The sequence below is a fragment of the Dromaius novaehollandiae genome, chromosome 2, assembly GCF_036370855.1.
Source record: "Dromaius novaehollandiae isolate bDroNov1 chromosome 2, bDroNov1.hap1, whole genome shotgun sequence".
NCBI classification, from domain to species: Eukaryota; Metazoa; Chordata; class Aves; order Casuariiformes; family Dromaiidae; genus Dromaius; species Dromaius novaehollandiae.
Genome location: NC_088099.1, coordinates 119616661 through 119628426, shown reverse-complemented (window position 1 = coordinate 119628426; position 11766 = coordinate 119616661). Strand labels below are relative to the sequence as shown.

The 11766-nt window shown below is 44.8% G+C and overlaps 1 protein-coding gene across 2 annotated transcripts in view; it reads right to left on the bottom strand.

The window, feature by feature from the left end:
• Positions 1 to 1330: 1330 nt before the first annotated feature.
• Positions 1331 to 11766, bottom strand: part of CABLES1 (Cdk5 and Abl enzyme substrate 1) — a 75298-nt gene continuing 64862 nt past the window's right edge. For both annotated transcript variants that reach the window (XM_064507303.1, XM_064507302.1), the window contains 3 exons: positions 7418 to 7524; positions 6284 to 6491; positions 1331 to 4493 (listed from right to left, as the gene is read on the bottom strand). In XM_064507303.1, the coding sequence (XP_064363373.1) occupies positions 4353 to 4493; positions 6284 to 6491; positions 7418 to 7524 (456 nt within the window). In that variant the 3' untranslated portion in view covers positions 1331 to 4352. The remainder of the gene's footprint in view (positions 4494 to 6283; positions 6492 to 7417; positions 7525 to 11766) is intronic.

The following is an 11766-nucleotide window of genomic DNA, read 5'->3' as shown; positions in this document are numbered from 1 at the left end:
CGGCACTGTTGTAGCGATTGCCCAGTCTCTCACTTGTCTAAACAACTTTTTGGGTGTTCAGTGTGAGGCCTGGTGTGAAAATCATTTAGCATCATGGAAAGGTGGTATTAGCTCGTAACAAGCTATTCCTCACTGTTTCCAAAGACTTATGCTGTGTGCTGCATACTATGGGGCTGGAGCAATTAGCTAAGCTTATTTCATTTAAAGACAGTGTAAAGCAGCCCAAAGAAGTCATTGCCTGTTTGCTAATAGTTTTGGAAAGCAATTAGCAAAGCATTTTTTCCTGAATATTTCATGTTCTGGGATCTGTGTAAATCTAGTTAACGTGTGCATTGCTACAAGTATCGATTTACAATTAAGGGTCTCCAACCCAGACAGTGATGGGTAGAGGTAGGGAGTCAAACCTTTGATGATTGTTTATTAAAGTGGATGTGGAATGAAAGTATGCAATGAAAGGGTGCTGTTTGGAGAGGCTGTCTGGCCTAACTAGGTGCTGGCAAAAAATTAGCTTAAATTGTGAACCCTAACAGGTGGCAGATAATTGGCCATATTTGTGTGTGAGAGGTGAATGTCTGAAGATGAATTCTTGAACGCTCAAGCAGAAGCCTGCCACTTGCTAGCTGCAACCCGAATGGGCTGGTTGTTAGTCCATGTGTGGCCAGATTAAGTCCTGAACCCTTTAAATAATGAAGGGCTGTGAGACAAAGCCATGGATGAGAAGGTTGCTCATCCCTTGTGCTTCTGCACATAGACTTTTTAAAGCAAGAAAACCATGGGCTTGGTGTTCCAGAAAGGGGTGTTGGTGCCGAAAAGAAGGGTTTCCAGAGATGAAAAAAAAAAAGAAAAAAAAAAGAAAGTGGTCTGGGAAAGAAGAAAGTGAAGATCTCGGCTGGAGAAGAGATCCTAGAAGTGGGAGACAGGGGAACTGCAGGGACACAGGCACTGGGGGTGCCCAGGGACCTTGGCTGCTGATGCCGGAGACTGGTAACTGCAGCAGTGGTGCCACAGGGTCCAGCACGAATTTATGCCCAACCTTCCTGGACCAGCAGCGATCTCCCTGCTGGGAAGGAAAGGCAAGATCTCGTGAACAATTTGTCAGCCCAGCACATAAATATTGTTGACTGGGTAAGGTTTAACATGGTAAAGAAGTTCCATCTCCTGGTCCTCAATGTTCCTGAAGCCTTTCTGGTGGGAAACTGGAGCCTGGGGCTTCTTTTAGCTTGCTCGTAAGTTATAACAAGAGTTATTAGTAATATGGCCATCAGCTTACTAATAAGCAGTTTTATGTCCCAGAGGAAGACAAAAAGAAAACATCTGACACATACAGGTAAGAGAACTGAATAATTTTACTTACTGTCACTAGTGGAAAAGAGTCAGGGTTTTTCAATTTTTAAAAATTTTTATTTTTTTAGAAAAGGAAAAAAAACACCTCTGCATGGTAGAGTGTATGGTATATAATCTCAAAACATAACAAGTGATATGGAATGGATTATTTTCCAAACTATTTAAAGTTGAACCTAAAATCATTTGTAAATCAACACTCATTACCATGTAAGACAAAGGCAAAAACAATCAACACTTTTTTTTTTGTTTGGTACAGATTTCCTTGATCACTTCAGCCTGAATTTTCCCAGGGTTGGGGAGAAAAGGGGGCAAATACTGCCTGTTGTCCTAACCATAGTTGTACTGACCAAGCTCTGTGCTTTGACGCTTAGCATCATATGGCTTTATACATGTTCCTAAGTGAACAGTGCAACATCGTCACCATCGTGTTTATTCCACATTCAAACCGTAACTGAACATGACTCCAAAACCCTTCCCCGCCCCCAAAACAACAACAACAAAAAGCAGAAAGTCTCCAGCAATCAGATTTCATCCCAGAAATCTGTGTAAACTGTAGATCAGGGTTGGGTAGCAGCACAGAAGACAAAGATGTGACAGCATGATTCAATAGCGTCTCTAAAGACTACTGTAAGACTGTCATTCTTTAGTCTGTATCTTTCAGTCACAATTTGCTTTTTCCCTGCAATACTATAAAGCAACATTAAAAATCAGACTCAAAAGCAAAATGTAGAAGCCTTTATGGAAAACTAAAGCTTCCATTTAGCTCTATGTGGTCACTATTAGGAACAGAACTCTATTAGAAGTGAATTTTGAACGTATATACACGATTTTGGTGAAAAAGGAGGCAGCCAAGGACGGAGGGCCTCTCATCGCACCTGCCGACCGTTTTGGTTTGTAGGCCAGGCTGCTACGCTGCCGTGTGGGGCTGAATAAACAGGCTGGAGAGGATCTGCACGTGTTAAGGCTCTCGGCTTTTCTGTTCCTCGGCTGCTCCTGGGCCCCCGGCTCCTTTCCGCCGCCGGACGAGTGATGCGTCCAATGCAGCGGTGGGGGGACTTTTCTCTTTGCCCCTTCCTCCCCCAGTCCCAGTGGAATGTATCTAATTAATAATTAGATAAGTAGGAATAATAACTGTAAGCTAGCATAGTGAGCCCCCCCCTTAAAATGGAGGGAGAGCAATAGCATCAAACTCCCATTTGTCCTGACATGTTCTATGTAACCTTTCCAGCACCTACAGAGCAATCATACACAGGCTTTTTCATACTAGAATTTAAAGGCATCAAAGCTGGTAAAGAAAGTGGATGTTTCCTGGCCTAACTGAAGGAAATAATAAAACCGATTAAAGTAAAAGAAAGTAAGCATTAGTGTGTTTGCATCCTCTGCTGTGTCCCACTTCTCTACCTTCTGCTCACAAGCCCTTTCCGTACGCTGAGCAAGCACTCCCAAACTGAGAGATGTAAGGCTGCAGCTCAAACCTTATGGCTGAGATTTTTTTTTGTTTGTTTTTAATACCATAAATGTAAGTGTTTGACTTTAGTGGATCTGTGTTGGGCATGTTCAGGGCAAGGCTTGCTCAGTGAATCAGCATAGGAGAAGATTGGACATGGGTGTAAGCTCACAGAATAAAAACAATTTAATAGTGTCCTCGAGCATGGCACTAGCATAGGGTATATAGCATCAGAGAGTTTGGATGAAAGGCTCCAGCCTTTCTGGGTGTCCAGTCAGAACCAGGGAAGCTGCAGGAAGTTTACTGTAAAACTCCAGTATTGAAATGTCTAAAGGAACTGGACCTTTAACTTAAATGGTCACCAATTTTAAGTTTTGCACAGTCAATTCTAGTTAAAAAGAAAAAAAAAAAACCCAAACCAACAATAGCTGATGTCCTTGCTGTTGGAGCCTTAAGACACCTGTTATATTATACTGCTGAGCCCTACTTTTTTTTTTAATAAAACACTGTTTTAAGATACAGCACAATAAATGTGCTTATTACGCACTCTAACATAGAGCACAGAAATACAACACTACAGAGTGCAAGTCTAACCATCTCCACAGTGGGAAAAGTGCGAAGGTTAAAAATATGCATGTGGCTTAACACAAGACATTTTTAAAAAACATGACATGGAAATCTCGTACTAATGCTTTCATCTTTATCACAAACATGAGTGAAAGCTTATGGTCAGTTGCTGATTCTTCTCCCGTTGTAGTAGTGTAACCCTTTCAAAGGTAAAATGTTGGAAAGATCAGAGAATTAAAAAAAAAGAAGTGTCCAAAAATGTTCCCATTTACCACTTTTCCAGTAGTTATGTTTTTCAAGAAGTAAACACGTAAGGTCACCTTGATCTTCACCATCAGTGAGTGATACACTCTGAAACTGCGAAGCCAGCCACCCGGCCTGAGAGCAGTTCAGCGTCACACACGCGCGCACACACACATACGCACACAACCACCCCACGGGAAAAAGTGCACTTTCAATTGCTGATACAAAAATAGATTGGCACATTCTTTTTGACACAGTGAAGATATCCTCTTTAAAAGCTTTTCACAACGTTAAGAAGTCGTCGTGTAAGTCGCAGCAGGTCGGTAGAAAAAGCACTAGAAGAATGCACTCGAGTGGGCTCTTGGGGTTTGTGTGATGGAGAGAGGTGGTAATGGAGGCTGCCCTTCAAATTTTTGTACGTCTGGTTCAGGTAACTAACTTTGAAATCTGTAGTCCCCACAGGTAGGGTCAGTTGCCACCCAGTTTCAGCAAACGTTAACCATTAACCAACATCTCGGTCTTCACCTGCTTTGAGAAAATAACGATACGTAAATCTATCAAAGCTGAGAGTCTTAAGTCAGCGCAGTGTTTCCTATATGTTGCTGGAAAAACTGTTTTGGAGAGAGCGAGAGTGAGAGAGAGCGAGCGAGCTAAGTGTTACAAGTCTGCTTTTGCATTTCCAGTAGTAACTGCAGCTCCCCAGAGCCAAGTGGAAACAGTCCGGAGCCCCTTCCCGGAAGGGCAGCCAGCGCTAGGAGCTCTGGAGCAAACGTCTGTAGTGCGGCATCACTTCGTGCTCCGGCAGGTGGAGCGCAAACTCCAAGGCCACCAGTACCGGGAATTCGAAGGCGATCAGCTCGCGCCTGTTCAGCCGGAACTTCTCTTCCAGTTTCTGTAACGACGACAGCCACATAAAAAAAGTCTCTGTGAATCACGTTCTAGTATTTTTTTGCAGAGGACATTATTCAAGACATTTGAATAAGCGCGCGCTGCTCTCACCAAACCTCTGCCTTGCTGAATTTGCATAGCTCTAGCTTTAGAAAATTAGAGTTGTGGCCTTCTCCTCCTGTCTCTGACTGAGCCTTCCCAGATAGGCAAAACAGTGGCATCACTGCTGGCATACTCCGCTGCTTATTTGGAACTGATGATCTTTCCTTACTACCACTTCACCCAGCAACACACTTCTTTTTAACTCACCTGAATGTGCTATGTGGCAGCTTATGACCACATAATGTTACGTTGCTTTGTATTCCCCCTTCCCTTTACCGGTCAGTATGGGATAAACTACTGGGCTGAATCAGATGGACTGATTTCTTATTGGAAAGGTGGTTTATAAAGTTCAGCTGGACATGCTGTTTCTGATATTTTACTCATTCCATTTCTAGCAGATATATCTTTTAATGATCATAGTGATTATTAATGCAGGAAGAGGAAATGCCTAGCTTCATGCATACATCAAAAAATCACTTGTGTAGTGGAATACATGCATCATGCAAGTACCCACAAAATTCATACTCCACCAGTAATCATGAATTTTCTTTACAGCATTAGAACATGTTAGAACCTCCTATTGGGGAAATTAGTCCCACTACAATTATATCTATTTGACCTTATTGATACCTCAGAGGCAAAAGGTGTCATCTGCAACAATCGTAAGAATAGTAAGTAAAAGAAACTCTACTATCCTCAAGGCAGAGGTGATGGGTTTCATAGTTGGCTTTCTGCTGTGACGTACTAAACCACCCATCCTTTCTGCTGTTTTCACTGGATTTGGATACTAGAAGGCAGCCAGCTGTATGGGGATTTTCCCCTCCCCCCGCCCTGTCTTCTTATGACCTCCCTGGCTCGCTGCTTCTCTAGCCACTGAATCTAATAAAAAGCTCAGGGTGTCTTAAGGATGGACCAATATTTCAGGGTAGCAAGAGAGCCCAGATCTTCAACTCCCTCTTTTTTTTTTTCTGGTTATTTAGAGACCATTCTAACAAACTGACTGTCAAGCCATTTCTGTGACTGTGGCATAAGGGTATGAATCCACTTCTGCTCCCCAACCATGTTCTCATGTCTCTTGAACTAAGCAGAGTTTGGTTGTAGCCACGCATCCAGCTGCCTGTCCAATTTTCTGTAGAGATATATGAGATTGACATTTTAGTGCTTGCAACTGGATTAGGGAATTATATTCCCCTCCCTCTGTTAACCCTTTAACATGGTGAGGGTAGAAGACCAAACACTTCACTCCACAGAAAGCAAGTCAGGGTGAAGTGGTCTCATGGAAGCAATGTCCTATGCTCAAAAGCTTAGCGTGAGGAGTGAAATCCAAACCTGGTAGCCTATTACACTCTGTCTGAAATTAATATCTGCATTTACTTTTCAAAGGACAGTCTTTAATGGCTCTTGCAAATATAATTAAAGGAAACTGAATGCCCTGAAGGTTAACTTTTGACTTGTATTGGGTAAGGCAGTATTTGACACCACGCTGTTCAATCTCATCAAGCAAGCTTCTCACTCCTCTGCAGAGACACTGGTCACCACTACTTCTACATAAATGTATAATAAAGGAAGGCAGTTAGCTGGCGGAACAGCTGGAAACCCAGAGAAGAGCCAAGACCACTGATAAGCAGGCTTGTGTGAGCCACATGCTGGCACATCATGTGGAAGAAACACTGGACGCCTAGGTATACGTACATCTATAAGATGCTTGACTTCATGTTTTCTGAGGTCACTGCCGATTTTGGCTGCTAAGAGAACACAGGCTCCAGCGCAAAGCTTTCTGTTCTGCTTGTTCAGCTTGCCCTTGAGCGCGAGCTTCTCGAAGTACACAAAGGCCATGGCCACGGTGGGCTCTTCGAAACCACATTCTTCTTGAGCAAGCTTGCGCATTTCTCTCTTCAAGCTGCATAAAGAGACCAGACAAGTATGCTGTTAGCTGCATGTTAAAGCATTTCTTATTTCACCACAAGAGTCGTTCTTTCAGAGACTTCTGCTTAGTCAAATAGAGGGGTAAAGAAAGATGTAATTTACTGGGCAAATGTCCTTATAGTCTTTTTTGGGGGATTACATTTCAACCGCACCCTCATCCCCAATAAATAGCTGTAACAAACTAGAACAGCAACTAAAAAGCCTTGACAAGTTCAATAAAAAGACTTCATCAGAAATCTTAAGCTATATACAATTTATTCAGTAACAACAACTTCATTGCTTGTGATCTCTATGCAGCTTTGCTGTTGGTTATGTTTGGTCATATTCAAAATAATAGTCCCTCAATGTACTGCAGAATTCTCTAGTTACCAAACACGGATCAGTATCCTTCTGGACATCTCCGTCTGAGGAGTCAAATGAAGTCATCATTACTTCAGCAAAGCGCTATGTCTAGCCTGCTGTGCTGAAAACAGTGATGAAATACTACAACTTCACTGTGAAGGTGATCACTTGTTTTGCTTCTGGCCATGCTCTTTGAACAAGGCAAAAAAATCCAACATTTCTCTTTCTTCATCTCTTTTTAAGCTAAGTACCATGAGCTCAGCAACATTTTTGTGTTTTGTTTTCCTAGGTGTTAGAGTATAGTGCATACACAGTTTGCATCCTCACCCCTTCAGACATTGTGTTTTACACCTGACTGGTACATGGTTGAACACATTTCCCTGTTTTGTTTACTCAGGCCACTAATCAGAGCAATCATCTGACTTATTCAGCACCTCCACAGATGACTGTTCCTGGAAAATCGATCAATACTCTGCTTCTCTTCACGTACAACAACAGCTGCACAGAAATGTGAGGTAGCTGCATTGTGTGGCAGCCGTATCAGGCTTTGCAATGTACCTTCGTATTTTACTGAGGGTTAACTTGATGTGAGGGAACTTCTCTTTAAAGGTCTCATTCATGTCCTTCTTGAGATCTGATGGCTTCACATAGTCAATGACTGTGGTCTGTAACAGATCAGCCAAGAGAAAGTCATTCTTGGAGTTTGTAACCAACACGACCACTCAATACCATGCCCACCCCGATCCACCAAAAAGTAAGGAATACCAAAAATGTTTTGGTCCTAACACTTTGAGATAAGGGAAACTTAAGTCTGAATTAGGGTAACAATTTCCTTGTGATAGCTCTGTCAGAACAAGTGACCTGAAATCTGGAAAGACCATTCAGCACAAGCCCCAAACAACATGTGCCTTATAAGAAGCCTTCCAAATATGAATGAATGTAAGCTAAGTGTGGGTGGATAAAACCTAGCTGATGATTCTTGTTAAACCAAAACAAGTCACCACAGCAACTGACTTGATCATCAGATTTTGTGTGTTTTTCTCTAGGTGCTTCTGAAACATATTGCCAGTTTCTTTCAAACTGATTAAGAGAACCTCTGGTACAAATTCTTGAGTACTAATACCATATGTTTGTAATAAAACAGGCACTGAGCCTAAATGGCAGGTATTTCAATATAATGCAAGATATTAATGCTGTCATAAATTACGTAAGTGGATAGAAATACCGAGTTAAGACAACATTCTGTGTGTATCTTCTTTATACTGAGATTCCTACTCCTATCTGTCACAACTTGAAAAAATTTCCCTAAGTATTAGACAGCCCTCCTGACAGACATTGCAGTACTAGCGCTAGCCTGCGTGTGTGTGTGTGTGTGTGTGTGTGTGTGTGTAGCACTATTCTTATTCCTTCAGCCTTCATTCAGGAAGCACTTTGCCAAAATCTTGTCACCATTCAGCTGGCAAAACCTATCAGCGAAAAAAAAATTAACCTTCATTCTGGGAATGTGCCAATTCTCCTCCTGCGGCTGTTCTGCCACTTGGAAAGAAGCAGAAAATTCCCCCGACTTCAGCAGCCCGGAGACAGAGCAGGCTGAAGTGTGGTGGGCATCCACCTCCCCGTACTCTAGGCACATCCTATGGTGCCAAATCCTACCCAACAGCCGGTGGGTGTCTCCCATCTGGATTATATATCCTGCACTCTCCTTCCAGTAAAACAAAGTTTTCCTTTCTAAATTCTGTTCATGATTAACCTATATTATGGCAAAGGGCTGTTACTCTAAACGACAAGAGGTGGAAAGAGATGTGCAAAACACTTGCCACTTGTTATGCCTTTTCAGGAGATTGAGCCTCGCTGCGTTATATCCTCATGGGAATCTAAAACTGCCAAAAGGACTAAATGCCTATTCTTACAGTTTTTTTTGATAATTAAAACAGCACACGGAAGGGTTTGGGGAGGAGAGAATGGAACAGCTTTGGACAACTGTTGTCAACAAGTCATGCTCTTGGCTGGATCAGAAATGAGCAGGGAGAGGAGCAAAACACAACTCATTTTTCCTCCACTTTGTTTAGAAGCTGTGATACTAAAGTAAGGGATAATTACAGGAATTTAAAAGAAAGCAGAGTATGCTTCCTCCCCCTAAGAGCAAACAGCAGTATTTGAGGTAAATGGATGCTGTAATGAAGAGACAAAGCAACTTCTTGCCACAGGGCACTGTTTTGGTCATACACGCATTTTAAATGTGGCCTGTTTGGCTACCTGCCATGCAACGCGAGGATCATCATCTGTCCAGACAAGCCGCTCCGGCTGCATCCTGGCAGGTAACTCCGCGCGGCAGGTCCAGCCCAGCAGTTGCCTGCCACTGCCTCAAGTGACACAGATGAATGCTTGCAAGCTCCCTCCAACACAGCTACATGCGGAGCACCAGGCCAAATTTTACTCAGTAAAGCGGACAACTTCCTTACTAAGGAAATCCTGCCTTATTGGGGAAAGCTGCTGGACCAGCTGGCAGATCCCTGTGATTCATTGTAAGAAGTCATCAAAAAGGAGAAACCCATATCGACCCTCTCTGGCTATCCCTGCTGCCCTGTACATGTGTGTATGAGCTAGAGCACAGCTCTGGGCTGATGCTGCATTGCCATTAATATCGTAAATTCAGACACTGTCTCGACTCCAAGGCAGGCAACTCGCTACCATGCCTGAACGAAAGGAAGAGATGAAAAGCAAGAGAGGAGAAATCTTGCCCCACCCAGAGCAGGAGGAAAAGGCTTCAACTGAGTGCGTGGGTCCATCTGCTTTTAATCTGGTTAAAGCTGGGAGGAAGCGAGTATTTGACTCTACATAGGCCAAAGACTGAGCCTGAGAGTTCAGACATCTCAGACAGGCACCTGCTCGTTGCAAGCATCTTCTCAGCCTGCCACCGGGCCAGCACAGGAACAACTTAAAGACAACACAAGGTGACACTCGCGCACCCCTTACAGCTGTGGCTCTTTATAGCACAGACTTGCTTTCTCATGTGCTTCATCTCATCTGACAGGGCTCAGCCCTCAACAGCCCACGAATGAAAACCTTAACAAGTATTCCTTTTATTTCCTCCCCTAGGACTTTATTTGCTGCTCGCCTGCTTCACGGCCTTTTTCCATAGGATCATCATCAAGTTGGGTGTCTCTAACACGTATATGGATGTGCTATTACACGTTATTAACAGGGCTCCTCTTAGTACTGCTATAAGAGGACTACTGGAAAAGCCACGTGGCACAATCTAAACTGGTGCTATCAGCTACTGCACAGAAACATCAGCCCATGCCATGCTCATTTACAGAGTCAGGAGACACTGGGCACGTAAAGGTCACCTGCTATTAAGTCTGAACATGATTTTATTTACTACCAGTATTTTCTCCATGTCTTGGGCAATCCTAGAAAGAGGGAGCTCGGTGCTACTCTGCAAAGCTATGCGGTACCTTATCCCAGGCTTCGCTGCACACTTAATTGCCCGTTGTTTGCTCTCCATTACTGCAGAGCTCCTCGGTTTTATCTTAATTATCTCCCTCCAAGCGATTGTGAGTTTGGCTGGCAGGCTCGCGTTTGGCTCTCTGCAAGGTAATCCTCTGCCTCGCGCGAGGGAGCAGGCAAGCAGGGATGAATCTGGCGTCCGAGGCATAAAATGCCTCGCAGCAGAGAGGGCCGGCCGCGGCGGAGGGGGGCCAGCCTGTCCTCCGCAGCCGGCGCAAGGGCTGCACCGAGTTATGCCGGTCAGCATTGCTCCCACCTCCGAGGAGCACGGTGAGGCTCCCACGCGTGGGGTGATGGCCCTGCACCCAGCGCTGCCAAGGAGAGATCTGCCAACACCCACCGAGCTTCCTCGAGAAGGGAAAAAAGTTGCTTTTCTTGACGGAAAGCACTCAGCAGCTCGAGAATAAGCAGGCAGCCTAAAACCGAAAACGGCAACAAGGTAGGGCTATTTTTAAAAGCGGAGATTTGGCGATTTTGTCCTGTTGATAAGCATCTCCCCCCTCAGCTGCTGCTTCCTGCTAGACAACAGTCTTTGCCACATAAATCACAATAATGAAATCCAGATGAAAGCGAGTGCGTGCTGGTCTTGATTCATGTAACAGGATCACCACAGCATGTCTGAACACCCTGGCTCCGAGGCAGCTGTCTCAGCTTGTCAGTGCCGCGCTGGATCACCGAACCAGCTGCCCTCCTTCTCCGGGGAAGCAACTGCACCGCTCCTTTTCGCCCCCCTCGACTTCCCCGGCGGCTGCTGCAGCTCCCGACTTGCCTCTGCGCGGGGATCTCATTTCCCCGGCCTGCGCTTATGGTGACCCGTGGAGAGGCAGATGGCCAAAAAAAAAAGGAAAGTAAAGGAAAAAAAAAAGAAAAGAGACCGACTCAGTTACCTCTTCTAACCGTTTCGGACAAGGCTTCCAGTACCTCGCTTGCTCCAATGCTGTGACTAAAGCAGGAAACATAGGAGCCTGCATAGAAAAGCAGGGTCCCAGGGTCCCCGTCCACCCTCCCGCCGTCCTTCCCTGGTGTGGGGCAGCGTGGGAGCCTCCGTGCCCGGTGCGTGGCTTGGTGCAGAGCACGGACCCGCTGCTTCCCGTGAGGAAGAGAAGCAGACGGAGCGGAGGGAACTCTCAGAAACCCGCAAGGGCCAGGTGGGACCTCACTGCCGACATGGGAGCGCCATGACCCAATCTAAACCTTTGCCACCTTCTCAGCATCTACTCCTCTTTTCCCTTCTCTGTTTCGGACCATTTCTTACTGCTCCGGAGCTGCCTGTGAGTCACACGCGAAGCTGCTGCGTGGAGGAGAAGACACCACTGTAAACAGCGGGGATTTTTTTTCTGCCTGGAGTAATTCTGGTAGCGCCTGTATAGGAGCGCCGCTCAACACGGATGCTCCAG